At 62.6% G+C, this 24067-nt stretch overlaps 1 protein-coding gene across 1 annotated transcript in view; it reads right to left on the bottom strand.

Moving 5' to 3' along the window:
- Window positions 1–4188: 4188 nt before the first annotated feature.
- Window positions 4189–24067, bottom strand: part of MUC5AC (mucin 5AC, oligomeric mucus/gel-forming) — a 36423-nt gene continuing 16544 nt past the window's right edge. Inside the window, exons 31-49 of the mRNA XM_077115322.1 lie at window positions 12646–23823; window positions 12088–12296; window positions 11243–11417; window positions 10407–10657; window positions 10078–10261; window positions 9450–9639; window positions 8753–8931; window positions 8285–8372; window positions 7821–7924; window positions 7576–7607; window positions 7247–7418; window positions 6924–7028; window positions 6650–6684; window positions 6062–6184; window positions 5497–5595; window positions 5258–5371; window positions 5001–5055; window positions 4782–4896; window positions 4189–4604 (exon numbers count right to left, since the gene is read on the bottom strand). Of these exons, the coding sequence (XP_076971437.1) occupies window positions 4400–4604; window positions 4782–4896; window positions 5001–5055; window positions 5258–5371; window positions 5497–5595; window positions 6062–6184; window positions 6650–6684; window positions 6924–7028; window positions 7247–7418; window positions 7576–7607; window positions 7821–7924; window positions 8285–8372; window positions 8753–8931; window positions 9450–9639; window positions 10078–10261; window positions 10407–10657; window positions 11243–11417; window positions 12088–12296; window positions 12646–23823 (13613 nt within the window). The 3' untranslated portion in view covers window positions 4189–4399. The remainder of the gene's footprint in view (window positions 4605–4781; window positions 4897–5000; window positions 5056–5257; window positions 5372–5496; window positions 5596–6061; window positions 6185–6649; window positions 6685–6923; window positions 7029–7246; window positions 7419–7575; window positions 7608–7820; window positions 7925–8284; window positions 8373–8752; window positions 8932–9449; window positions 9640–10077; window positions 10262–10406; window positions 10658–11242; window positions 11418–12087; window positions 12297–12645; window positions 23824–24067) is intronic.

The following is a 24067-nucleotide window of genomic DNA, read 5'->3' as shown; positions in this document are numbered from 1 at the left end:
CCTGCCTGCGCTGGACGGGCCTTGGGGGACCCCCGCCTTGCACTGTGGCCCCCACCCAGTGAGGGAGCCCGTGCTGGCTTCCCGCTGACCCCAGGCCTGATTGGGGCCAGGCGGGCAGGGCCCCAGGTGCTCAGCGGAGGGGGCAGGTGGGGTGGGGCCCTGCGGTGGAGAGGGTGGAGGGGCCCCAGGGGGTGAGGGTGAGGACAGGGCAGTGGCCAGACCCCAGGCCCCTTGGTCGTGTTTGATCCTGCCTGCCCCCACCTGCTTGCCTGACGCTCTCCAGCCTCGTAGGGTCTGAGGTTCAGGGTGGTGCTGGGGTGGGGGGAACATGGTACCACCGGGTGGCAGGCGCTAGGCCTCACATCATCTGGGGGCGTGGACTCAGCCGCAGCATCCGTGGGCAGGCGAGACCCCCGTTCCCCAGGGGGTGTGACCCCCACTCTCCCCCCATGGGTCGTGCCCCCCGGTACCCCATGGGGTGCCTCCCCCACTCTCCCTGGAGAGACATGACCCTACCTGTGTCAGCTGGGGGCCCCCCAGCCCCACACATGCTCACAGCTGAGGCTGGGGGACTGAACCCTGGGCGAGGGCTCTGGGGGAACCTGGTTTCATAAAGGTGGGGTGGGGCCAGGAACCATCTTGTAGGGCGCAAGTCACTGCGAGGTAAACTGAGTCACTACTGGGTCACAGAGGACGGCAAGAAAATGTGTGTGAGGCGGGGTGGGGGAGGGGAAAGGAGGGGGGCACGCGGAGGTCCCTGTTTGTTGGCTGGGGGGAGTCCTGGGGCAGGACTCTTCCAGCAGCCCACGTGGCCATGCCCGCTGCCCCCCCTCGATCCCCCTCCCCCACTGGACACCCATTTGTGGACAGCAACCTGCAGGGGCCCTGGGGCCTTGGCGCCTCCCCTCATCCCCGGGGACACACAGGCTTTGCAGGCCTCCTGGCCTCACGGACGTCCCCCACCCTCTGCTCTGTCCCGGGGAGAACCGATGGCGCCGCTTCCCGCACCGCCAACCCCTCCACCCGCTGTCCTTAGAGTCGGCCCGGGCGTCCCCAGCTCCCCACAGCGCCCTGCAGTCTCCTCCCCTCACTTCCGGCCTGGATGTTCACACAAGGCCAACCGCCGGCCGCATGTCACAGGCCATGGGGGGACCACACGGGGCATTCCCTTCCTGTTCCCCCTCCCCGCCTCTCCCCCTCTCTCCCCACCTTGTTGTATTCTCCCCTCCCCTCTCCCCTTCCTCTACCTCTCTGGCCACACTCCCTTGGGGGTCTCCCGAGTCAGGAGCCTGTGTGCTCATGGCACCCCCCAGCGCCCCAGCTAATGTCTAATGGCCACACATGCTGCCCGCCGAGTGCCTGTCCAGCCACCCCGGGTCACGGAGGGCAGCTCCATCCTTGGCTGTCCAGGCCCAGGAGTGTCCCCTCCGCTGCCCTGCTGCCCGCACCCAGCCCCCACTTTCCATTATTCTTCCTGAAGCTCCTGTGAAGGGCCAGGTGGGCCCCACCTGTCAGGACCCCCACTCCAGCCATGCCCTCCTGGGCACCCCTGCACGGCCTCCACCTGGTCTCTGGGGTCCCTCCTGCCACTCAGGCCCTAGACCCTGAATTCCAGCCCCTCCCCACCGTCCCTGGCCCCTCTGCTCTGTCACCGCATCCTGATACATCGTCTCCCTGCTATGAGCCCTTCCCCCGGGGTCGAAGGCAGAGGCCGCTGGGCCCGGCAGCCTCCCCAGCCCCTCCCACATTGCAGGGAAACCGAGTCAAAGCAGGGCAGCACGTCCATACGAGGCTCGGGGTCACCACCCTCCTGTGGTGGGGAGGGAGCAGCCCCACTCGGGCCATGGCAGCTGGGCAGGGTGCAGGTCCCAGGGCAGGGGCAGAGGGCAGGGCCCGGCGTGGGGTTGGGGCAGGGACCCCAGGGCAGAGACCCCCCCAGGGCAAGGACCTCCAGGGCAGGGACCCCAGGCAAGGACCCCAGGGCAGGGGCCCCAGGCAGGGACCCCCAGGGCAAGGACCCCCCGGCAGGGTCGGCATCTCAGGCGCCTGCCCTGAGCCCAGCACCCAGCGCTGTCCCCAGGCCCAGCCGGGCACGCAGTCTTCTTAGACTTGTCCTGCTCAGGTTCCAGTCCCTGAGGACACTGTGTCCAGCCTGCTGCCTCCAGGTGGAGCTCCCTGCACCCCCAGGGCTCCGAGCTGAGACCCTGTGTCCCAGGACCACCTGACTACCCCGGAGCCTTCTCCCTGGGCTGGGCCTCCTCCCGGCCCCAAGGACACCTGGTGGGGGGTAGGAGGTCTGGGACCCCAAGCCGCCTACTGAAGTCACCCCAGAACCCCCATCTCTGCCCCAGGGTCCCGAGCTCCCTCTTTCTGGGGTCAGCTGTCCCTCGACGTGGGGTCTGCAAACCTGAGGTAGAACCCCTCCCATCAGACAAGGCCTGGTCTTTGCTCCCCCCATGCAGGGAACCCATGGGAGCCATGGAGGTGCCCACTTGTGGGCCGAGTGGCCGGTGCCAGGAGGCTGAGGGCCACACCCAGCTTTCTGGCCCTTTCCGGAACTGTGGCTTGCATAACCCGCCGGGCTGCTGGGGGCGGCTGGCCCCCTCGGGACCCCGATCCGGTTACTTCCTGCTCTCAGCCCCAATTCCAGGCAGCAACACGGACGTTGGCCCTCTCTCCGGGGGGTGGGGATTAGTCAGCACTGGACACCCGAGCCGCTGGGGGGGTAGACATGTCTGAGAGCCACAGCCCAGCGGGCGGGACAGGCCTGTCCACCCCACCGGCTGGCTTCCTGCTCCCGGGGGGCGTGGCTCCCCGCACCCCCCCCCCCAGCTCCGAGCCCAGCCTCCACCCAGCCACGCCGAGTCCCAGAATCCCGGGGGCAGGGGGCTCACAGGGTCACCGGTCGCCCAGCCTCTCTCTGCCCAACGGAGTCAGACCCCCCTCACCCCTGCAGGCCCAGGGGCAACTTCTGCTGGCCCCCAGAGAGGCCGGGCACCCCAGATCCCCTCTGGCTGGTGCACCTCTGACCTTAGACCTTTGATCACAGAACTGCAAAGCTGCCCTTGGTGGGAGCCTCTGACCCAGGGCCCAGTGACGGAGGGGACACAGCAGGCAGGGAGAGACCTGGGGTGACACCTGGGGACCCACTGTGGCCTGGACTTGGAGGACGGTGACAGGCAGGGGTCCAGAATCCATGCCAACTCCCTGCCCCCAGCCAATGATCAGAGCATGCGTCCAGGCAGATGTGCTTTGTAAGCGGCCAAGGCGGCCCTCACCCTCCCTCAGGCACCCTCTAGACCCTGGCGCCCAGTCCACGCTGCAGCCTTGGCTATGCTGTGCCAGGTGAACTGGTCTCAGGGGCCCACGTGGCAAGGGGCCGACAGGGACCCGGGCTGGACCGGGAGGAGCTGCTGTGCTGCCACCTGGTGGCAGCCACAGGGATTGCACTGTGGTCTGCAAGCAGCGTGTGCCCCCCGCCCCCCCCGCCCCGCCCTGGCCCCCAGACCCAGCCTGGTCCTGGTAACTGAGGCAGTGTAAATTTCAGTAATGAGATTGCTAATTCCTGAAGCGTGGGTGGGGAGACTGTCTGTCCTGCCCAGGGGACAGGACACAGATTTCCTGTGCCCATCCTACTGACTCTCTGGGCCTCAGTTTCCCCTTGTGACATCAGGGGCTTGGCGCGAGGACTCTGAATCCCAGTCCTCTTCAGCACCTGGGTTGCCACTCGCCTGTGCCCGGGTCCTCCCCTGGTAGGACCCCTGAGCCCAGGATGTTCCCGGTGGCCGGCACTGCCCTGCCCGGTCTGGCCTGTGTCCCTGGCCAGGGTCCCGCTGGCCAGCGCCATCCCCACTTGCCCTGCCCATGCTCCAGGCCCCTCCCTGGGCGTCACAGTGGGCGCAGGGCCAGTCTGGGGCTGACCACAGGCTTTGCCGTCCCTGGATCCCTGCCCTGCCCATGTCCAGGCCGTGGGCCCCCTCTTCTGCTACCCGTGCTGTGGAGGGAACCAGCTCGGTGTACGGGGTGGGCCAACAGCTTTGCGGGCAGGAGCTGGGGTGGCCACCTCAGCCCCCAGTGGCCCCCTCGGGCTGTGGGGTGCCACGACCGGCTTGGGGTGAGACCCAGGGGTCCAGGTCCACCCCCCATCCCCCATGCCTGGGTTCCACAGACAAAAATGCACAGAGTCCATGGCTTGCAAAATGCAGAGTTGTATTTATGAACCAAGTGACTGGGGCAACAGGGGTGTGGTGGGTTCAGCCTCTGCCCCCGGCGGCTGGCGAGCAGCAGAGGGGCAGCCCCCACCCCGGAGGCAGCGGTGGGGGAAGGAGAGGCCTCGCCGGGGAGGGGGCGGACACCCTTCGCGGCGGGGGTGGGCAGGAGTCCGGGCCCGTGCGGGCCCCTACGCGCCGCGTGACCCCTGGCCTGGCGTGGCCGGGCCGGGCAAGGGGCACTGTAGGCCCAGGCAGCCGCACTCCTGCACCAGCGGGTAGCTGAAGGCGCGGCGGGAGCCGTTGGCGCAGTGCAGGGTCACGGTCCGCGGAACCGTCCGCAGCTCCTGGCAGCAGACGCACTTGTGCTCCATCGTGCCAGTCTTCGGGGAGAGCCTGCGGGCGGGGGACACTCAGCGCCACGCGGCCTGGGATCCCCACGCCAGGCACCGCGGGCGCGCATCTCCGGGGCTCTCCGGGAAAGAGCAGCGGCCCGCCCCGCCCCTCCCCGCATTCCGCCCCCACACGCCCCGCCCCCTTGGCCGCCGCGGCGGGAGGGAGGGGCTCACGCACATGGAGCTGGTGTCACCGCAGTTGCCCTGGCAGTAGGCGAGCGGCACGGGCCCCGCCGAGCTGCAGTCCTGCTGCCGGATGATCTCGTGCTTGTAGTACACGGTGCAGGTCGACTCTGGGGGTCGCGGGGGGGGGGGGAGCAGAGATGAGCCTGCTGGGCCGCCGTCACGCGACCACCCTGGGCAGGAGTCACGCCCCCGGGAGGCGCGCCCCACTTACGGTTTTGTGGGGGACAGAACAGGCAGCAGCCGTCCTCGCTCAGCTGGGCCTGGTCCTGTGCCGAAGGGGATGAGGGGGAAGCCTCAGTGCCGGGGATGCAGAAACGGGGGTGCAGGGGTGCGGGGCGCCAGGCCAGCTCGGACAGGAGGGGGCGGGCCCTTTGCGGTGCTGCCCGGCTGCCCGCGGCCCTAAGCCCTGTCCCCTCTCCTGGCCGCTGGCCTGCTCTCAGCCAGCCGGACAGAGGCCCTGGTACTCACCCGACGGCATCGAAGAGCAGGACACGCCTTCTTGGTGGTCACCACTGAGAGCTCATCCTTGTGCTTCTCACACTCGTAGGTCACGCAGCGGTCCCCTGACCAGGACTCGCCGGGCTGCAGGGGGGCGCACGGCAGGTAAGCCTCTCCCGCACATCCTCCCTGCGCGCTGGGAGGTCTGGTTTGTCCCCTTCACCCCCACCCGGACCCCTGCCCTGGGCCCATGGTGGCCAGTGACTCACGGCGAGGAGGCGGGTGGAGCCGTCAGGGGTCTCCAGGACACAGGCCACCTGCACACAGCTACCGCAGCACTGCCCGTCCTGCACCCGGTGCTCGAAACCCTGCAGGGCAGCCCATGTGCAGCTCAGCCTCTAGCTCCAGCGTGGCGCTGGGGGGGTGGGGCTTGGGGGCTGGGGGTACTGGGGGGCTAGGGACTTGGTGAGCTGGGGATCTGGGGCTGTGGGTGGTGGGGTGCTGGGAACTTGGGGAGCTGGGAGTCTGGGGGAACTGGGGGGCTGGGGGCTGGAGGGCTGAGGGTCTGGGGGCTGGGGGTCTGGAGTCTGGGGGTGCCGGGGACTTGGGGAGCTGGGAGTCTGGGGGAACTGGGGGGCTGGAGGGCTAGAACTTGGGGAGCTGGGAGTCTGAGGGGCTGGGGGCTGGGGGGCTAGGGTACTGGGCGGCTGGAACTTGGGGAGCTGGGAGTCTGGGGATCTGGGGGTCTGGGTGCTGGGGGTACTGGGGACCTGGGGGGGTGGGGTGTAGGAGGCTGGGGACTGGAGGTCTGGGGGCTGAGGCCTGAACACTCACGGCAGGGCAGCGGCGGTCACAGATTTGTATTTCACACATCACCATGGAGGTATCCGACAGGGCACTGCCATCTGCCTCGCAGCGGCACGTCTCACAGGGGTCCGAGAAGATCACAGCGCCAGGCTGGGGGTGGGGGGGCCCGGGACACCGGCCTCGGTGAGCTCGGGTGCCCGGGGTGGCAGCCCCCTCCCACCCTGAGCTGACCTGAGGACACTCCAGCCAGGACCCAATCCTACCAGGCAGAGCCTATGGCCTGGGAGGCCATGAAGGGCACGTGCCCTGGGGGCCTGGACCTGGCGAGCTTGCGCTGGGGGCCTTGGGGAACTCGACACCCTGAGGCCTCGGCCGGGGTCTCCACTCCTGGCCGTGGTGGGGAGCCAGTTCAGGGGTCCGTGGGCTCAGAGTCCCCCGGTTGCTCGGAGGATCCCATGGTCACAGGACAAGCCCACCTGAGTCCGCTGGGCCCTGGCACTGCTGGGGGACCCAGAGTCTTGGGGACTGGCAGGAAAGCAGGGGCCCAGCTGTGCTTCCTGCTGGCTACTGGGGGCGGAGTGGGTGGGGTGGGGCCGGGTGCCCGCTGCTTCTTACCTGGTAGAAAGTGCTGTTGATAATGCAGCCAGGGCCTGTCCGGAGAGAGGCAGGTGTCCAGAGCCGGCTTCATGGGGCCCCTCGAGCTAACCCCACCCCTCGCCCTTGAGCTGCCCTGCACCCCTCTACTCTCGCCACCCCCAGTCTCCAGGACTCCCCAGCAAGTTCTGATGCTCGTTCCTAGGGCTCAGAGCGAAGGCCCCACCGCAGAGACCAGCGGGGTTCTGGGTCCAGGCCGTGGAGGTGGGGCCGGCCGAGCTGCGGGGACACTCACTGCACATGTAGCTGGGGCAGCAGGAGCCCGCCTTGGGGGTCAGGGTCAGGTGGGAGCCCTTGGGGCAGGCGTCCTCGAGGTTGGGGCAGTAGCTGGTGTTGCAGGCTGTGGGGGTGGGAAGAAGGGGCTGAGGGGTCTGCACTCCCCGCCCCCAGGCACCCTCCTGCCCGGCCAAGGTCTGCAGGACTGCCCGCCCTCGCACGCCAGTGCCTCGCAGCACCCGCTGGGGCCAGGCCGAGGCTTGTGGGGGGAGCGTGCAGGACCCCCTCCCAGTGGACGCTCCGTGTGGGCTGGGGAGGGGACAGCCCACACAGCCGGCTCACCACAGCTGTACTGGGGGCAGCACTCGCCCGGCTGTGGGGGTGTGGCCTGCAGGATCAGGCCCTGGCCGTCGCAGGCAGGGGGCAGCGGGCAGGCAGACGTCCAGCAGGCCAGTGTCCGCGTGGTGGCGTCGCAGGTGCATTCCTGGCACTCCGTGCTGATGATGTGGCCCGGCTGTGGAGGAAACACGGAGGGTGCCGGGGCCCGTGGAGAACCCTGGGGGCAGCCCTCACCCGTGCAGGGGAGGGGACGACCACAGACCACACTGAGCCGCCTCGGAGCCCCCAGACCACACAGGCCGCTTCTGGGACGTCCCCTCGGGCCCCCTTACCTCCACCATCTCTCCATTGGGGCCCAGGCAGCCTGGAGGGAGAGGGGGAGTGAGGACCCAGCCTGAGGGACTGCAGGCCCCTGCCCAGGCCCCAGCAGAAAGCACAGGGGTCTGGGGGGCAACTGTGCCCCCAGCCAGTGATGCACCAGTCACAGATGTGCCCTTGGGCAAAGCACGGGGTCCCCCAGGCCCCCCCAGCCCCGCCCCAGGCCTGGCCCCCCCAGCCCCGCCCCCACCCCACGCACTCGGGCAGTCGCTGGGCACGCAGACGTCCACGCTTGAGCTGAAGAGCATGGTGCCCTGGGGGCAGAAGCAGCCCTCTGTGATGGGTCCGGCCTCCTCAAGGACCCTGTGGGGGAAGCGAGAGGCTGGAGGGGTCACCACTTCCAGAGCAGGGACCCCCGTCTCAGCAGAGCCAATAGGGCCTGGGGTGAGCTGCTGTTTGTTAGGGCCGCTAACAACGGTAGAGGGGGAGGGGAGTACACCGAAGCTGGGGGTTCAGACAGGAACCTGGGGGGACATATATGGGAGGCTGGGGGGGGGCACACACAGGAGGCTGGAGGTACAGACAGGTGGCTGGGGGTACAGATAAGAGGCTGGGGGCACACAGGAGGCTGGGGGTACAGATAGGAAGCTGAGGGGACATGTATGGGAGGCTGGGGGTACAGACAGGAGGCTGGGGTACACATGTGAGGCTGGGGGCACGTACTGGAGGCTGATGCTTTCGTTCCCGTAGCAGTAGTAGAGGTTGACAGGGCCGCAGGGCTGGTACTCCTTGCCGGCAGGGCAGGTGAAGGCTGTGAGGCCAAGGTTGCAGCTTGAGAGGTCCAGTCAGGGATGAAACCAGAGCCTCGGAGCCCGCCTGCCCAAGGGCTCCTTTTGGCCCAGCTGCACGTGGGCAGCCTTCCCTAGCTCAGGGGTGCAGGGGCTACCTGCCCATGACGACAATCCCTGCACCCCAAAGTATGCTTCCTCTCCAGGGAAGCAGGTACACTGGGCCTGGGCCAGCCATCCTCTTCTTCCAGGAAGCCCGCCCTGACCACCAGCCCACCCAAAACGGACTGCCCAGGACACTTGTCCGCCTATTCACACCAGAGCTCTGCCCCTTCCCTGGGATGTCCACGGCCCACCTGGACAGGCCAGGGCCAAGGACGAGCTAGTGCAGCTGGACACTCACGGCAGCTGTCGTTGGCCCAGCCCCTCCAGTCAATGCAGACGCCGTTGGAGGCGCAGAGGGAGGCGTACAGCTCCAGGCCAGAGCACACTGTTTGAGGGCCGGGCATGTGGCAGTGGTCGAAGGTGCAGCCCTCGAAGTAGGGCTCTGGGGGGATCACGGAGTGGCACGGCGCGAAGACTCTGCAGACACAGGGCAGGTGGACGCACCGCTCACCTCCAGGGTGCAGCCACCCCGGGGCCCTAACTCGGGGGACGTCCCTTTGTGAAGCCCCAGAGAGGGCTGTCCTGGGGCTGTGTGGCTGTGTCTTCCCAAGCAGGGGGCATGGTGGCTGTGGCCCCGCCCATCTCCAGCAAACTCCCCACTGGGCCTCGGACCCCCTGTGGGGTGCACGGCGGGGCCTTCCTTACGGGCGTGAACCCAGGCTGTGTGAGAACCGAGCCCCGTGGGTGACGGCCAGCAGCTCTCTCACTTCCTCGTCCCTGGGGCATAATGTCCCTGGGGCCACGGGCAGGCCGATGGTCACTCATGTCCACTGTGTGGCCCTCCTGGCCATGCCCATCTCCTCCTGTCCCCTCCAAACCTTCAGTTCTGCCCGCTGCTCCCTTCTCCCTCGGGTCTGCCTGGAGCCCCAGTGGCCCTTTGGGAGGTGGGCTCGGCTGGACAGCCCACCCCCGTCCCCTCCCGCTTGGCATCTTACTCGCTCAGGATCAGCTGGCAGATGGGTGAAGGCGAGCATGGGGTGGGCGAGGTTGTAGGCACCGGTGGGGATGGCGTGGGGCAGAATGACTGGCCAGGGACCTTCCAGTGGCCGGCCATTGCAGAGCAGGATGTGGCCACTGCCCCCCCGGGCAGGCGGCACTCATCCTTCCGGTCATTGGTGCAGGTGCCTGGAGGCCGGCATGGTGAGAGTCAGGCCAGCTGGGAATGACGGAGCGGCCCACCCCACCCGAGCTGGGAATCTGGGCCCTGAGACGGACCCCCGCTGATGGGGCTGCCCAGGTCCAAACCCTCTCTGGGCTTCCTTCCCCTAGAAGCAGGGCCCCAGGGCAGTTCCCGCCATGAGGGAGGCTGCACCTACAGACAGATATCTGCTCCGGGGCCTCATGCGCAAATCACATGCCATAAGGCCGGTGCCCGAGGCAGCTGGCACATCCTTAGGGCCACAGGGACAGATTCCCCCCAAGCTGAAATGCCAACCCCAGGCAGGGGCCTCACCCAAGGCACGACCCTTTTCTAATGGTAGGACAATTGAACAATGTTTTCATGCCCGAATTGCCAAGGCTGGGCGGGGCGGGGCTGGGCGGGGCTGGGCGGGACCGGCTTACCGCACTGGCCCTCGGTGTTGTTATTGAACTTGCTGAACGGCAGCTTCACCGAGAAGAGGAGCCCACTGAACATGACCTGGAGGCCGATCTCGGGAATCGTCACGTACATGTCGATGCCAATTTGGGAGGTGATGATGCCATCCTTCCTGAAGCCAGGTCTGACCACCTTGTTGTCGAAGATGATCTGGACACAGCGACACGGCCAGCGGGACATGGAAAGGCGGGTGACCAGTTGCCCACGCCACCTACCCCGCGTCCCTCCCCGGAAGGGCTGTGCTCCCCAACCCAGTTTGGCAACCAAGGGTGCCCAGGCTTGGGGAACCCCCTACCTGGTTGGTCATCACCCCGCCCACCAGCCTGCGGGTCAGGACGACCCGGTCCTGATGGTACTCGACGATGATGGACTGCGGGCAAGACAGCCCGTCCTCGGAGTCACAGAAGTAGTTGTCGATGAGGACACGGAAGTGTCCGTACACGGGCACAATCTGCTGCACCAGCACGTAAGTGCAGTTGTCCAGGAAGGTGTAGTAAGTGCCATCGAACGTGATGTAGTGGGGGTCACCCCAGCCACTGCAGACACCTGCCAGGCGGTGGGGCAGCCTTACGAAGGACCAGGGCTGGCCCGAGAGGCCTCAGTGCCCCCCACCCCACTGCAGCCTGAGGGCCCTTGCCCGACAGGTCACTTTGGGACACAGCCTGGAAGCTTGGATCCTCCACCTCCACCTCACCAGGTGGGCAGCAGGTGTGGCCAGAGAGGTCTGACCCTCCACGTCACAGGCACAGCCATGCCCAGGACACCCGCACAAACTCTGTCCATAAGAGCTTGATGAGACCACAGAGGAGAGCGACTGACCCCCCACCTTCTTCCACCCAGCACCGTCCCTAGGCCTGGCAAGGGTCAGGGCTCCGGGGGCTTAGGCTGTATTCCATATGCGGCACCCGGACGTGGGGACCTCGCCCGGCCCCGCTTTAGCCATTTGGAATTCATTCCTGATGCCCAAACCGGTTCTCCCCTGCCTCGGTGGATTCCCCGCGCTGGGAGCGCGGGCTGCTCACAGCTCACTCGCATGCTCTCTCCACAGGCAGGACAGCCCCCAGCACCCATCCTGTCCTCCGCCCTCCAGACTGAGGTCCCCACCGCCCGCAGCCCTGCCCCCTGGCTCACATTGACACTGGTAGTGGGAGCAGCAGCCGTCCTCATCCGTCACCAGCTTGGGTGGGTAGCGGTTGGCACAGGTCGGCTTCTTTTCCGGCGAGCACTTCCGCGGGCTCAGGGTGACAACGTTGTGTCCCTGACAGGTGGCCTGTGTGCAGTTGGGCATGGCCCAGGTCTCGCCTTTCTGTGGGAGCAGAGACAGAATGGCACCTACCAGGCAGGAAGACTGCGGACCTCAGAGCAGTATCCCCGGGCGTGGAGTGAGGCTGGTCGGGCACTCCGGTCTCGAGGCTTACCAATCCCTGCAGTCTGCCCCCGGAGAGAAGGGAGCAGGGGAAATGGGAGGTGGCCGTGCCTCTGCCGTACCATTTGACCCCACCCGACCTGACCCCTGCCACCCAGCTTCCTCTGACCTCTACGAACTCTACCCAGGCACGGTGCTGGCCTGGGGGTGTCTGTGTATGGACAGTTGCCACTCCCTACATCTCCCTTCCCGTGACCATCCCCCAACGTGGGCTTCCTCGGTCTTCGATGCTGCACCTCTGCCCCGACCACCCATGCCCTCCATGGTTACTGCCTGAGCCGCTAGGGCTCCCCTGGGCCCCCTGTTGTCCAGCTCCCAGCAGGGTTTCAACCTCTGGCCCCACCCACTCCACTGCCGGATAGGCGCACTCATCCAGAACTCAACCCCAACATGCCATATTAGGGACATCTTCTCATGGCCTGTCTCCCTGGGCGCATGTGCCTCTGGCTCTCGTGCTAACTGGAAGCATCGGGGGAAAGATTCCAGGGTTTCTACACTAAGCCCCTGGACCTCCTTCCTGACTGAGGAGGAAGAGGGAAGTGGACATTACCGTTCGGGGTGGAACCGCATCTGGGCATCCACTGGGCACTGGTGTGTGAGACGAGGACACGGGAGAGGACGGAGGGGGCGTGGCTGTGGTCAGCGGTGGCCTGGTGGGGGGGCAGTCCTCACCGGCTTTTCTGATCACTTGACAGTCGTGATTGCACACAGCGTAATAGCAGTGGCCGGTCAGGTCCCTCTGGCGGTATATGATGGTTCCTACAGGGCAAGGGAGCCTGCAGTGGTTACCAGAGCCAGGCACAAAGAACTGCGAAGCAGGGATATCATCAACCACACTTGTGAAGAGGGGAAGCCCCACTCCGAGGAGAATCATCGGTGGGTGGTCTTACTCTCCTTTCTGAGGTTGATTCGATTAAAACACCCAAAAGGGGAACCAGGGCAAGGAGAGTACATCAATGCGGCCCAGGATGAATAAAAGTAAGCACCTGCCATCAAAAGTGCAAGGGAATCCTTGCCTCGCCTGGCAACTGGGACATTTTGTGGATGGGGAAGGCAGCCCAAGCTCACTCAGCACACACCCAACATCACAGGAAGAGATGGACCATACCAGCAGGGTAGAGGCGGCCAGACAAGGAGCAGTGGCACACTGAAGTGGATTTGACAGTAGAGATCGCAGTGGATTCTTGAGGGGATGAAGATGAGGGAATGGTCAAGGGAGTAGTCTCAGGAGTCAGGGGACAGTCTTCACGGGGCTCACAGCACAGCACACGGACCTCATAGTTGAGGCACCTCTTCGTCCCCACCTGGTCTTGGTTCCGGCACACAAGACCCACGTCTGGGTTACACTCCACCACCTGCCCCACCTGGTCGATGCTGATCTCGGGGTGGTTCACAGCCCTGCATTCGAGCTTTGTGATCGCCTCGGGACGGTGGCAGATTGTCTCCCCTTTCCTAATGATGTTGTTGAAGGTTTCAATGTCTCCATCATAGGGCGCAGGTGATGGGAAGTCCACATCAAACCACTTGGTCCAAGAACACTGGAGCCCGCAGGGAGTCACAGATGGGGAGTGGGTTGTCCCAGCTGCAGGAACAGAGATGCTGGTCCCAGGAATAGAGGTTATGGTGACAGGAATGGAAGTTTTGGGTACAGGCACAGAGGTGGCAGAAGTTACAGGAACATAGATGGTGGTGCTTGAAGAACCAGATGTGGTGGTGACAGGACTAGTGCTGGTGGTTGAAGGACCATGGGTGGTTGTTGAAGTACCATGGGAGGTGGCTGAAGGACCAGAGGTGGAGGGTGAGGGACCAGAGGATGTGGATGCAGAACCAGAGGTGGTGGTGGCAGGACCTGAGGTGGTGGTGGCAAAACCAGTAGGGGTGGTGACAGGGCCAGTGGTGGTGGTTGAAGGACCATGGGTGGTGGTTGAAGGACCAGAGGTGGAGGTTGCAGGACCAGAGGTGGTAGATGGAGTCCGGGCGGTGACAGTTTCTGTTTGGATGCTTGGGATCGTCACAGCATTCAGGGGACAGCCTTTCTTGGGCTTGCAGCACCGCACACGGACCTCGTAGTTGAGGCACCTCTTCATCCCCACCTGGTCTTTGTTCCGGCACACCAGACCCACGTCTGGGTTACACTCCACCACCTGCCCGAGCTGGTCGATGCTGACGTCGGGATGCTTCTCAGCCCTGCATTCGAGCTTTGTGATCACCTCGGAACGGTGGCAGATCGTCTCCCCTTTCCTGACGATGTTGCTGTAGGTTTCCACATCTCCATCGTGGGGTTCAGGGGACGGGAAGTGCACATCGAACCACTTGGTCCACGAACACTGCAGCTCACAATGGGGAGTCACAGAATGGGTGTGGGTCGTCCCAGGTGCAGGAACAGAGATGCTGGTTCCGGGGAGAGAGGTCGTGGTGCCAGTTACAGGACCGGAGGTGGTGGTGGCAGGACCTGAGGTGGTGGTGGCAAGACCAGTGGGGGTGGTGACAGGGCCAGTGGTGGTGGTTGAAGGACCAGAGGTGGAGGTTGCAGGACCAGAGGTGGTAGATGGAGTCTGGGCGGTGACACTTTCTGTTTGGATGCTTGGGATCGTCACAGCAGTCAGGGGACAGCCTTTCTGGGGCTTGCAGCACCGCACACGGACCTCATAGTTGAGGCACCTCTTCATCCCCACCTGGTCTTTGTTCCGGCACACCAGACCCACGTCTGGGTTACACTCCACCACCTGCCCGAGCTGGTCGATGCTGACGTCGGGATGCTTCTCAGCCCTGCATTCGAGCTTTGTGATCACCTCGGAACGGTGGCAGATCGTCTCCCCTTTCCTGACGATGTTGCTGTAGGTTTCCACATCTCCATCGTGGGGTTCAGGGGACGGGAAGTGCACATCGAACCACTTGGTCCACGAACACTGCAGCTCACAATGGGGAGTCACAGAATGGGTGTGGGTCGTCCCAGGTGCAGGAACAGAGATGCTGGTTCCGGGGAGAGAGGTCGTGGTGCCAGTTACAGGACCGGAGGTGGTGGTGGCAGGACCTGAGGTGGTGGTGGCAAGACCAGTAGGGGTGGTGACAGGGCCAGTGGTGGTGGTTGAAGGACCATGGGTGGTGGTTGAAGGACCAGAGGTGGAGGTTGCAGGACCAGAGGTGGTAGATGAAGTCCGGGCGGTGACAGTTTCTGTTTGGATGCTTGGGATCGTCACAGCATTCAGGGGACAGCCTTTCTTGGGCTTGCAGCACCGCACACGGACCTCGTAGTTGAGGCACCTCTTCATCCCCACCTGGTCTTTGTTCCGGCACACCAGACCCACGTCTGGGTTACACTCCACCACCTGCCCCAGCTGGTCGATGCTGACGTCGGGATGGTTCTCAGCCCTGCATTCGAGCTTTGTGATCACCTCGGAACGGTGGCAGATCGTCTCCCCTTTCCTGACGATGTTGCTGTAGGTTTCCACATCTCCATCGTGGGGTTCAGGGGACGGGAAGTGCACATCGAACCACTTGGTCCACGAACACTGCAGCTCACAATGGGGAGTCACAGAATGGGTGTGGGTCGTCCCAGGTGCAGGAACAGAGATGCTGGTTCCGGGGAGAGAGGTCGTGGTGCCAGTTACAGGACCGGAGGTGGTGGTGGCAGGACCTGAGGTGGTGGTGGCAAGACCAGTGGGGGTGGTGACAGGGCCAGTGGTGGTGGTTGAAGGACCAGAGGTGGAGGTTGCAGGACCAGAGGTGGTAGATGGAGTCCGGGCGGTGACAGTTTCTGTTTGGATGCTTGGGATCGTCACAGCATTCAGGGGACAGCCTTTCTTGGGCTTGCAGCACCGCACACGGACCTCGTAGTTGAGGCACCTCTTCATCCCCACCTGGTCTTTGTTCCGGCACACCAGACCCACGTCTGGGTTACACTCCACCACCTGCCCCAGCTGGTCGATGCTGACGTCGGGATGGTTCTCAGCCCTGCATTCGAGCTTTGTGATCACCTCGGAACGGTGGCAGATCGTCTCCCCTTTCCTGACGATGTTGCTGTAGGTTTCCACATCTCCATCGTGGGGTTCAGGGGACGGGAAGTGCACATCGAACCACTTGGTCCACGAACACTGCAGCTCACAATGGGGAGTCACAGAATGGGTGTGGGTCGTCCCAGGTGCAGGAACAGAGATGCTGGTTCCGGGGAGAGAGGTCGTGGTGCCAGTTACAGGACCGGAGGTGGTGGTGGCAGGACCTGAGGTGGTGGTGGCAAGACCAGTGGGGGTGGTGACAGGGCCAGTGGTGGTGGTTGAAGGACCATGGGTGGTGGTTGAAGGACCAGAGGTGGAGGTTGCAGGACCAGAGGTGGTAGATGAAGTCCGGGCGGTGACAGTTTCTGTTTGGATGCTTGGGATCGTCACAGCATTCAGGGGACAGCCTTTCTTGGGCTTGCAGCACCGCACACGGACCTCGTAGTTGAGGCACCTCTTCATCCCCACCTGGTCTTTGTTCCGGCACACCAGACCCACGTCTGGGTTACACTCCACCACCTGCCCCAGCTGGTCGATGCTGACGTCGGGATGCTTCTCAGCCCTGCATTCGAGCTTTGTGATCACCTCGGAACGGTGGCAGATCGTCTCCCCTTTCCTGACGATGTTGCTGTAGGTTTCCACATCTCCATCGTGGGGTTCAGGGGACGGGAAGTGCACATCGAACCACTTGGTCCACGAACACTGCAGCTCACAATGGGGAGTCACAGAATGGGTGTGGGTCGTCCCAGGTGCAGGAACAGAGATGCTGGTTCCGGGGAGAGAGGTCGTGGTGCCAGTTACAGGACCGGAGGTGGTGGTGGCAGGACCTGAGGTGGTGGTGGCAAGACCAGTGGGGGTGGTGACAGGGCCAGTGGTGGTGGTTGAAGGACCAGAGGTGGAGGTTGCAGGACCAGAGGTGGTAGATGGAGTCCGGGCGGTGACAGTTTCTGTTTGGATGCTTGGGATCGTCACAGCATTCAGGGGACAGCCTTTCTTGGGCTTGCAGCACCGCACACGGACCTCGTAGTTGAGGCACCTCTTCATCCCCACCTGGTCTTTGTTCCGGCACACCAGACCCACGTCTGGGTTACACTCCACCACCTGCCCGAGCTGGTCGATGCTGACGTCGGGATGGTTCTCAGCCCTGCATTCGAGCTTTGTGATCACCTCGGAACGGTGGCAGATCGTCTCCCCTTTCCTGATGATGTTGCTGTAGGTTTCCACATCTCCATCGTGGGGTTCAGGGGACGGGAAGTGCACATCGAACCACTTGGTCCACGAACACTGCAGCTCACAATGGGGAGTCACAGAATGGGTGTGGGTCGTCCCAGGTGCAGGAACAGAGATGCTGGTTCCGGGGAGAGAGGTCGTGGTGCCAGTTACAGGACCGGAGGTGGTGGTGGCAGGACCTGAGGTGGTGGTGGCAAGACCAGTGGGGGTGGTGACAGGGCCAGTGGTGGTGGTTGAAGGACCATGGGTGGTGGTTGAAGGACCAGAGGTGGAGGTTGCAGGACCAGAGGTGGTAGATGAAGTCCGGGCGGTGACAGTTTCTGTTTGGATGCTTGGGATCGTCACAGCATTCAGGGGACAGCCTTTCTTGGGCTTGCAGCACCGCACACGGACCTCGTAGTTGAGGCACCTCTTCATCCCCACCTGGTCTTTGTTCCGGCACACCAGACCCACGTCTGGGTTACACTCCACCACCTGCCCCAGCTGGTCGATGCTGACGTCGGGATGGTTCTCAGCCCTGCATTCGAGCTTTGTGATCACCTCGGAACGGTGGCAGATCGTCTCCCCTTTCCTGACGATGTTGCTGTAGGTTTCCACATCTCCATCGTGGGGTTCAGGGGACGGGAAGTGCACATCGAACCACTTGGTCCACGAACACTGCAGCTCACAATGGGGAGTCACAGAATGGGTGTGGGTCGTCCCAGGTGCAGGAACAGAGATGCTGGTTCCGGGGAGAGAGGTCGTGGTGCCAGTTACAGGACCGGAGGTGGTGGTGGCAGGACCTGAGGTGGTGGTGGCAAGACCAGTGGGGGTGGTGACAGGGCCAGTGGTGGTGGTTGAAGGACCAGAGGTGGAGGTTGCAGGACCAGAGGTGGTAGATGGAGTCCGGGCGGTGACAGTTTCTGTTTGGATGCTTGGGATCGTCACAGCATTCAGGGGACAGCCTTTCTTGGGCTTGCAGCACCGCACACGGACCTCGTAGTTGAGGCACCTCTTCATCCCCACCTGGTCTTTGTTCCGGCACACCAGACCCACATCTGGGTTACACTCCACCACCTGCCCGAGCTGGTCGATGCTGACGTCGGGATGGTTCTCAGCCCTGCATTCGAGCTTTGTGATCACCTCGGAACGGTGGCAGATCGTCTCCCCTTTCCTGATGATGTTGCTGTAGGTTTCCACATCTCCATCGTGGGGTTCAGGGGACGGGAAGTGCACATCGAACCACTTGGTCCACGAACACTGCAGCTCACAATGGGGAGTCACAGAATGGGTGTGGGTCATCCCAGGTGCAGGAACAGAGATGCTGGTTCCGGGGAGAGAGGTCGTGGTGCCAGTTACAGGACCGGAGGTGGTGGTGGCAGGACCTGAGGTGGTGGTGGCAAGACCAGTGGGGGTGGTGACAGGGCCAGTGGTGGTGGTTGAAGGACCATGGGTGGTGGTTGAAGGACCAGAGGTGGAGGTTGCAGGACCAGAGGTGGTAGATGAAGTCCGGGCGGTGACAGTTTCTGTTTGGATGCTTGGGATCGTCACAGCATTCAGGGGACAGCCTTTCTTGGGCTTGCAGCACCGCACACGGACCTCGTAGTTGAGGCACCTCTTCATCCCCACCTGGTCTTTGTTCCGGCACACCAGACCCACGTCTGGGTTACACTCCACCACCTGCCCCAGCTGGTCGATGCTGACGTCGGGATGGTTCTCAGCCCTGCATTCGAGCTTTGTGATCACCTCGGAACGGTGGCAGATCGTCTCCCCTTTCCTGACGATGTTGCTGTAGGTTTCCACATCTCCATCGTGGGGTTCAGGGGACGGGAAGTGCACATCGAACCACTTGGTCCACGAACACTGCAGCTCACAATGGGGAGTCACAGAATGGGTGTGGGTCGTCCCAGGTGCAGGAACAGAGATGCTGGTTCCGGGGAGAGAGGTCGTGGTGCCAGTTACAGGACCGGAGGTGGTGGTGGCAGGACCTGAGGTGGTGGTGGCAAGACCAGTGGGGGTGGTGACAGGGCCAGTGGTGGTGGTTGAAGGACCAGAGGTGGAGGTTGCAGGACCAGAGGTGGTAGATGGAGTCCGGGTGGTGACAGTTTCTGTTTGGATGCTTGGGATCGTCACAGCATTCAGGGGACAGCCTTTCTTGGGCTTGCAGCACCGCACACGGACCTCGTAGTTGAGGCACCTCTTCATCCCCACCTGGTCTTTGTTCCGGCACACCAGACCCACGTCTGGGTTACACTCCACCACCTGCCCCAGCTGGTCGATGCTGACGTCGGGATGCTTCTCAGCCCTGCATTCGAGCTTTGTGATCACCTCGGAACGGTGGCAGATCGTCTCCCCTTTCCTGACGATGTTGCTGTAGGTTTCCACATCTCCATCGTGGGGTTCAGGGGACGGGAAGTGCACATCGAACCACTTGGTCCACGAACACTGCAGCTCACAATGGGGAGTCACAGAATGGGTGTGGGTCGTCCCAGGTGCAGGAACAGAGATGCTGGTTCCGGGGAGAGAGGTCGTGGTGCCAGTTACAGGACCGGAGGTGGTGGTGGCAGGACCTGAGGTGGTGGTGGCAAGACCAGTGGGGGTGGTGACAGGGCCAGTGGTGGTGGTTGAAGGACCAGAGGTGGAGGTTGCAGGACCAGAGGTGGTAGATGGAGTCCGGGCGGTGACAGTTTCTGTTTGGATGCTTGGGATCGTCACAGCATTCAGGGGACAGCCTTTCTTGGGCTTGCAGCACCGCACACGGACCTCGTAGTTGAGGCACCTCTTCATCCCCACCTGGTCTTTGTTCCGGCACACCAGACCCACGTCTGGGTTACACTCCACCACCTGCCCCAGCTGGTCGATGCTGACGTCGGGATGGTTCTCAGCCCTGCATTCGAGCTTTGTGATCACCTCGGAACGGTGGCAGATCGTCTCCCCTTTCCTGACGATGTTGCTGTAGGTTTCCACATCTCCATCGTGGGGTTCAGGGGACGGGAAGTGCACATCGAACCACTTGGTCCACGAACACTGCAGCTCACAATGGGGAGTCACAGAATGGGTGTGGGTCGTCCCAGGTGCAGGAACAGAGATGCTGGTTCCGGGGAGAGAGGTCGTGGTGCCAGTTACAGGACCGGAGGTGGTGGTGGCAGGACCTGAGGTGGTGGTGGCAAGACCAGTGGGGGTGGTGACAGGGCCAGTGGTGGTGGTTGAAGGACCAGAGGTGGAGGTTGCAGGACCAGAGGTGGTAGATGGAGTCCGGGCGGTGACAGTTTCTGTTTGGATGCTTGGGATCGTCACAGCATTCAGGGGACAGCCTTTCTTGGGCTTGCAGCACCGCACACGGACCTCGTAGTTGAGGCACCTCTTCATCCCCACCTGGTCTTTGTTCCGGCACACCAGACCCACGTCTGGGTTACACTCCACCACCTGCCCCAGCTGGTCGATGCTGACGTCGGGATGGTTCTCAGCCCTGCATTCGAGCTTTGTGATCACCTCGGAACGGTGGCAGATCGTCTCCCCTTTCCTGATGATGTTGCTGTAGGTTTCCACATCTCCATCGTGGGGTTCAGGGGACGGGAAGTGCACATCGAACCACTTGGTCCACGAACACTGCAGCTCACAATGGGGAGTCACAGAATGGGTGTGGGTCGTCCCAGGTGCAGGAACAGAGATGCTGGTTCCGGGGAGAGAGGTCGTGGTGCCAGTTACAGGACCGGAGGTGGTGGTGGCAGGACCTGAGGTGGTGGTGGCAAGACCAGTGGGGGTGGTGACAGGGCCAGTGGTGGTGGTTGAAGGACCATGGGTGGTGGTTGAAGGACCAGAGGTGGAGGTTGCAGGACCAGAGGTGGTAGATGGAGTCCGGGCGGTGACAGTTTCTGTTTGGATGCTTGGGATCGTCACAGCATTCAGGGGACAGCCTTTCTTGGGCTTGCAGCACCGCACACGGACCTCGTAGTTGAGGCACCTCTTCATCCCCACCTGGTCTTTGTTCCGGCACACCAGACCCACGTCTGGGTTACACTCCACCACCTGCCCCAGCTGGTCGATGCTGACGTCGGGATGGTTCTCAGCCCTGCATTCGAGCTTTGTGATCACCTCGGAACGGTGGCAGATCGTCTCCCCTTTCCTGATGATGTTGCTGTAGGTTTCCACATCTCCATCGTGGGGTTCAGGGGACGGGAAGTGCACATCGAACCACTTGGTCCACGAACACTGCAGCTCACAATGGGGAGTCACAGAATGGGTGTGGGTCGTCCCAGGTGCAGGAACAGAGATGCTGGTTCCGGGGAGAGAGGTCGTGGTGCCAGTTACAGGACCGGAGGTGGTGGTGGCAGGACCTGAGGTGGTGGTGGCAAGACCAGTGGGGGTGGTGACAGGGCCAGTGGTGGTGGTTGAAGGACCATGGGTGGTGGTTGAAGGACCAGAGGTGGAGGTTGCAGGACCAGAGGTGGTAGATGGAGTCCGGGCGGTGACAGTTTCTGTTTGGATGCTTGGGATCGTCACAGCATTCAGGGGACAGCCTTTCTTGGGCTTGCAGCACCGCACACGGACCTCGTAGTTGAGGCACCTCTTCATCCCCACCTGGTCTTTGTTCCGGCACACCAGACCCACGTCTGGGTTACACTCCACCACCTGCCCCAGCTGGTCGATGCTGACGTCGGGATGGTTCTCAGCCCTGCATTCGAGCTTTGTGATCACCTCGGAACGGTGGCAGATCGTCTCCCCTTTCCTGACGATGTTGCTGTAGGTTTCCACATCTCCATCGTGGGGTTCAGGGGACGGGAAGTGCACATCGAACCACTTGGTCCACGAACACTGCAGCTCACAATGGGGAGTCACAGAATGGGTGTGGGTCGTCCCAGGTGCAGGAACAGAGATGCTGGTTCCGGGGAGAGAGGTCGTGGTGCCAGTTACAGGACCGGAGGTGGTGGTGGCAGGACCTGAGGTGGTGGTGGCAAGACCAGTGGGGGTGGTGACAGGGCCAGTGGTGGTGGTTGAAGGACCAGAGGTGGAGGTTGCAGGACCAGAGGTGGTAGATGGAGTCCGGGTGGTGACAGTTTCTGTTTGGATGCTTGGGATCGTCACAGCATTCAGGGGACAGCCTTTCTTGGGCTTGCAGCACCGCACACGGACCTCGTAGTTGAGGCACCTCTTCATCCCCACCTGGTCTTTGTTCCGGCACACCAGACCCACGTCTGGGTTACACTCCACCACCTGCCCCAGCTGGTCGATGCTGACGTCGGGATGCTTCTCAGCCCTGCATTCGAGCTTTGTGATCACCTCGGAACGGTGGCAGATCGTCTCCCCTTTCCTGACGATGTTGCTGTAGGTTTCCACATCTCCATCGTGGGGTTCAGGGGACGGGAAGTGCACATCGAACCACTTGGTCCACGAACACTGCAGCTCACAATGGGGAGTCACAGAATGGGTGTGGGTCGTCCCAGGTGCAGGAACAGAGATGCTGGTTCTGGGGAGAGAGGTCGTCGTGACAGTTGCTGAACTCTTGGGTCCAGGCACAGTGGTGGCCGACGTTTTAGGAACATAGATGGTGGTTGTTGAAGGGCTAGAGGTGGTGTGATAGGGACCAGAGTTGTTTGCAGGGCCAGTGGTGGTGGTTCTCGGACCATGGGTGGTGGTTGAACGTATGTGGGTTATGGTGGCAGGACCAGTGATAGTGGTTGTATGTACAGTGGTGGTTGTTGAAGGAGTAGTGGTAGTTGTCAAAGAAGAAGTCATGTTTGAAGAAGCAGAGGTTGTGGTTGATGGATGATGGGTGGTCCCCCCTCTGCACGTATCCACCAGCTCACAGCAGAGTATGCGGATCTCGTAGTTGTAGCAGATGGGAGGCAGCTGGTCCTTGTTCAAGCAGAGTAGCCCCTCAGTTTTGCTGCAGATTACGTTTTGCTCCAGCTCTGCCAGTGGTGTGTCTGGGAAGCGCGCTGCTCTGCACTCCACATTTTTAGGGCTGTCACAGAACTTGTATCCTTTTGATCTCAAATTATGGAACGTGTCAAAATCCCCACCATCTATCCCAGATGCAGGGTAGCTGCCATCAATCCACTTTGTCCATGTGCACACTTCTTTTAAGCAAGAAATCGGGGTCGGTGTAGATGAGGACAGCTCATGTGTGTGTGTCCAGGTTCCTGAGGTTGTGCTAGACACAGAAGTGGTCGTAACTGTTGTCAGCACTGGCCTTGGGCTGGGTGTTGAGAGAGTCGTTTTTACAAGTGTTGAGCTACCTGGAATAGATGTTGAGGTAACTGGGACAGGTGTCAAGGTACTTGATACAGTTGTCAGGGAACCTGGGACAGGTGTTGAGGTATTTGGAACAGGCGTTGAGGTACTTGGGACAGGTGTTGTGGAACCTGGGACAGGTGTTGAGGTAAGTGGAACAGGTGTTGGGGAACCTGGGACAGGCATTGAGGTACCTGAGACAGGTGTTAGGGAACCTGGGATAGGTGTTGAGGTACCTGGGACAGGCATTGAGGTACCTGGGACTGGTGTCGAGGTACCTGGGACAGACGTCGAGTAACCTAGGACTGGTGTTGAGGAACCTGGGACAGATGTCGAGGTACCTGGGACAGGTGTCGAGGTACCTGTAGAGAAACTGGTCGGGCCAGTTTTGGTAGGGACAGTGGATGGCATGGATGATCCTGAGATGGTGGAGCAGGTCTCCGGGGTGCAGCACAGAATCCGGATTTGGTAATTGTCACAGAGCCCAGACACCTGGTCTCTGTTGTAGCAGACGAGCCCCACGGCTGTATTGCACTCGACCTGCTGCCCCAGTGCGTGGAGCGGCACATTGGGGGCGTCCTCGGCTCGACAGTCCACTGCCCTGGGGGCTCTGCAAACCCGGTACCCGTGGGCTCGCAGGTTCTCCAGTGTGTCAAAATCTCCACTGTCAATCCCCCGTCCTGGATGGCTGGCGTCCAACCACGGGGACCACACACACACCTGCTCACAGTCATGGCTGGTTGAGGTGAGGGGGGATGAGGCGGTCACTGAAGGCGTCTTGCTGGGAAGGTGTGTATGTGGTGTGCTCTTCAGAGGACCCACATGAGGTGGGCTTGTTGAACTCTGAACTGTGGGCAAAGAGAGGGGAGCTGAGCATCAGGGCCCGCCCCCATCATCCCAGTCGGATGCCTTGTTGCCGCCTTTATAGCCCCCATTGCAGCCTGAGCCCACAGAGGGTCTGTCTCCACCCAGTCCAGCAGTTTGGGGAGGGCGGGCGCTGCCTTGCAGCCAAACTGCCAGGCCCAGGCAGGTGCAAAGTGAATGTGGTCTGAACAAACAGGAGAGCTGTTCTTGCTTCAGAAACGCACGTCC

This window comes from Tamandua tetradactyla, chromosome 9 (assembly GCF_023851605.1).
Source record: "Tamandua tetradactyla isolate mTamTet1 chromosome 9, mTamTet1.pri, whole genome shotgun sequence".
Lineage (NCBI taxonomy): Eukaryota > Metazoa > Chordata > Mammalia > Pilosa > Myrmecophagidae > Tamandua > Tamandua tetradactyla.
The sequence above is the reverse complement of the archived record's forward strand: the minus strand, read 5'-3'. Positions and strand labels throughout refer to the sequence as shown.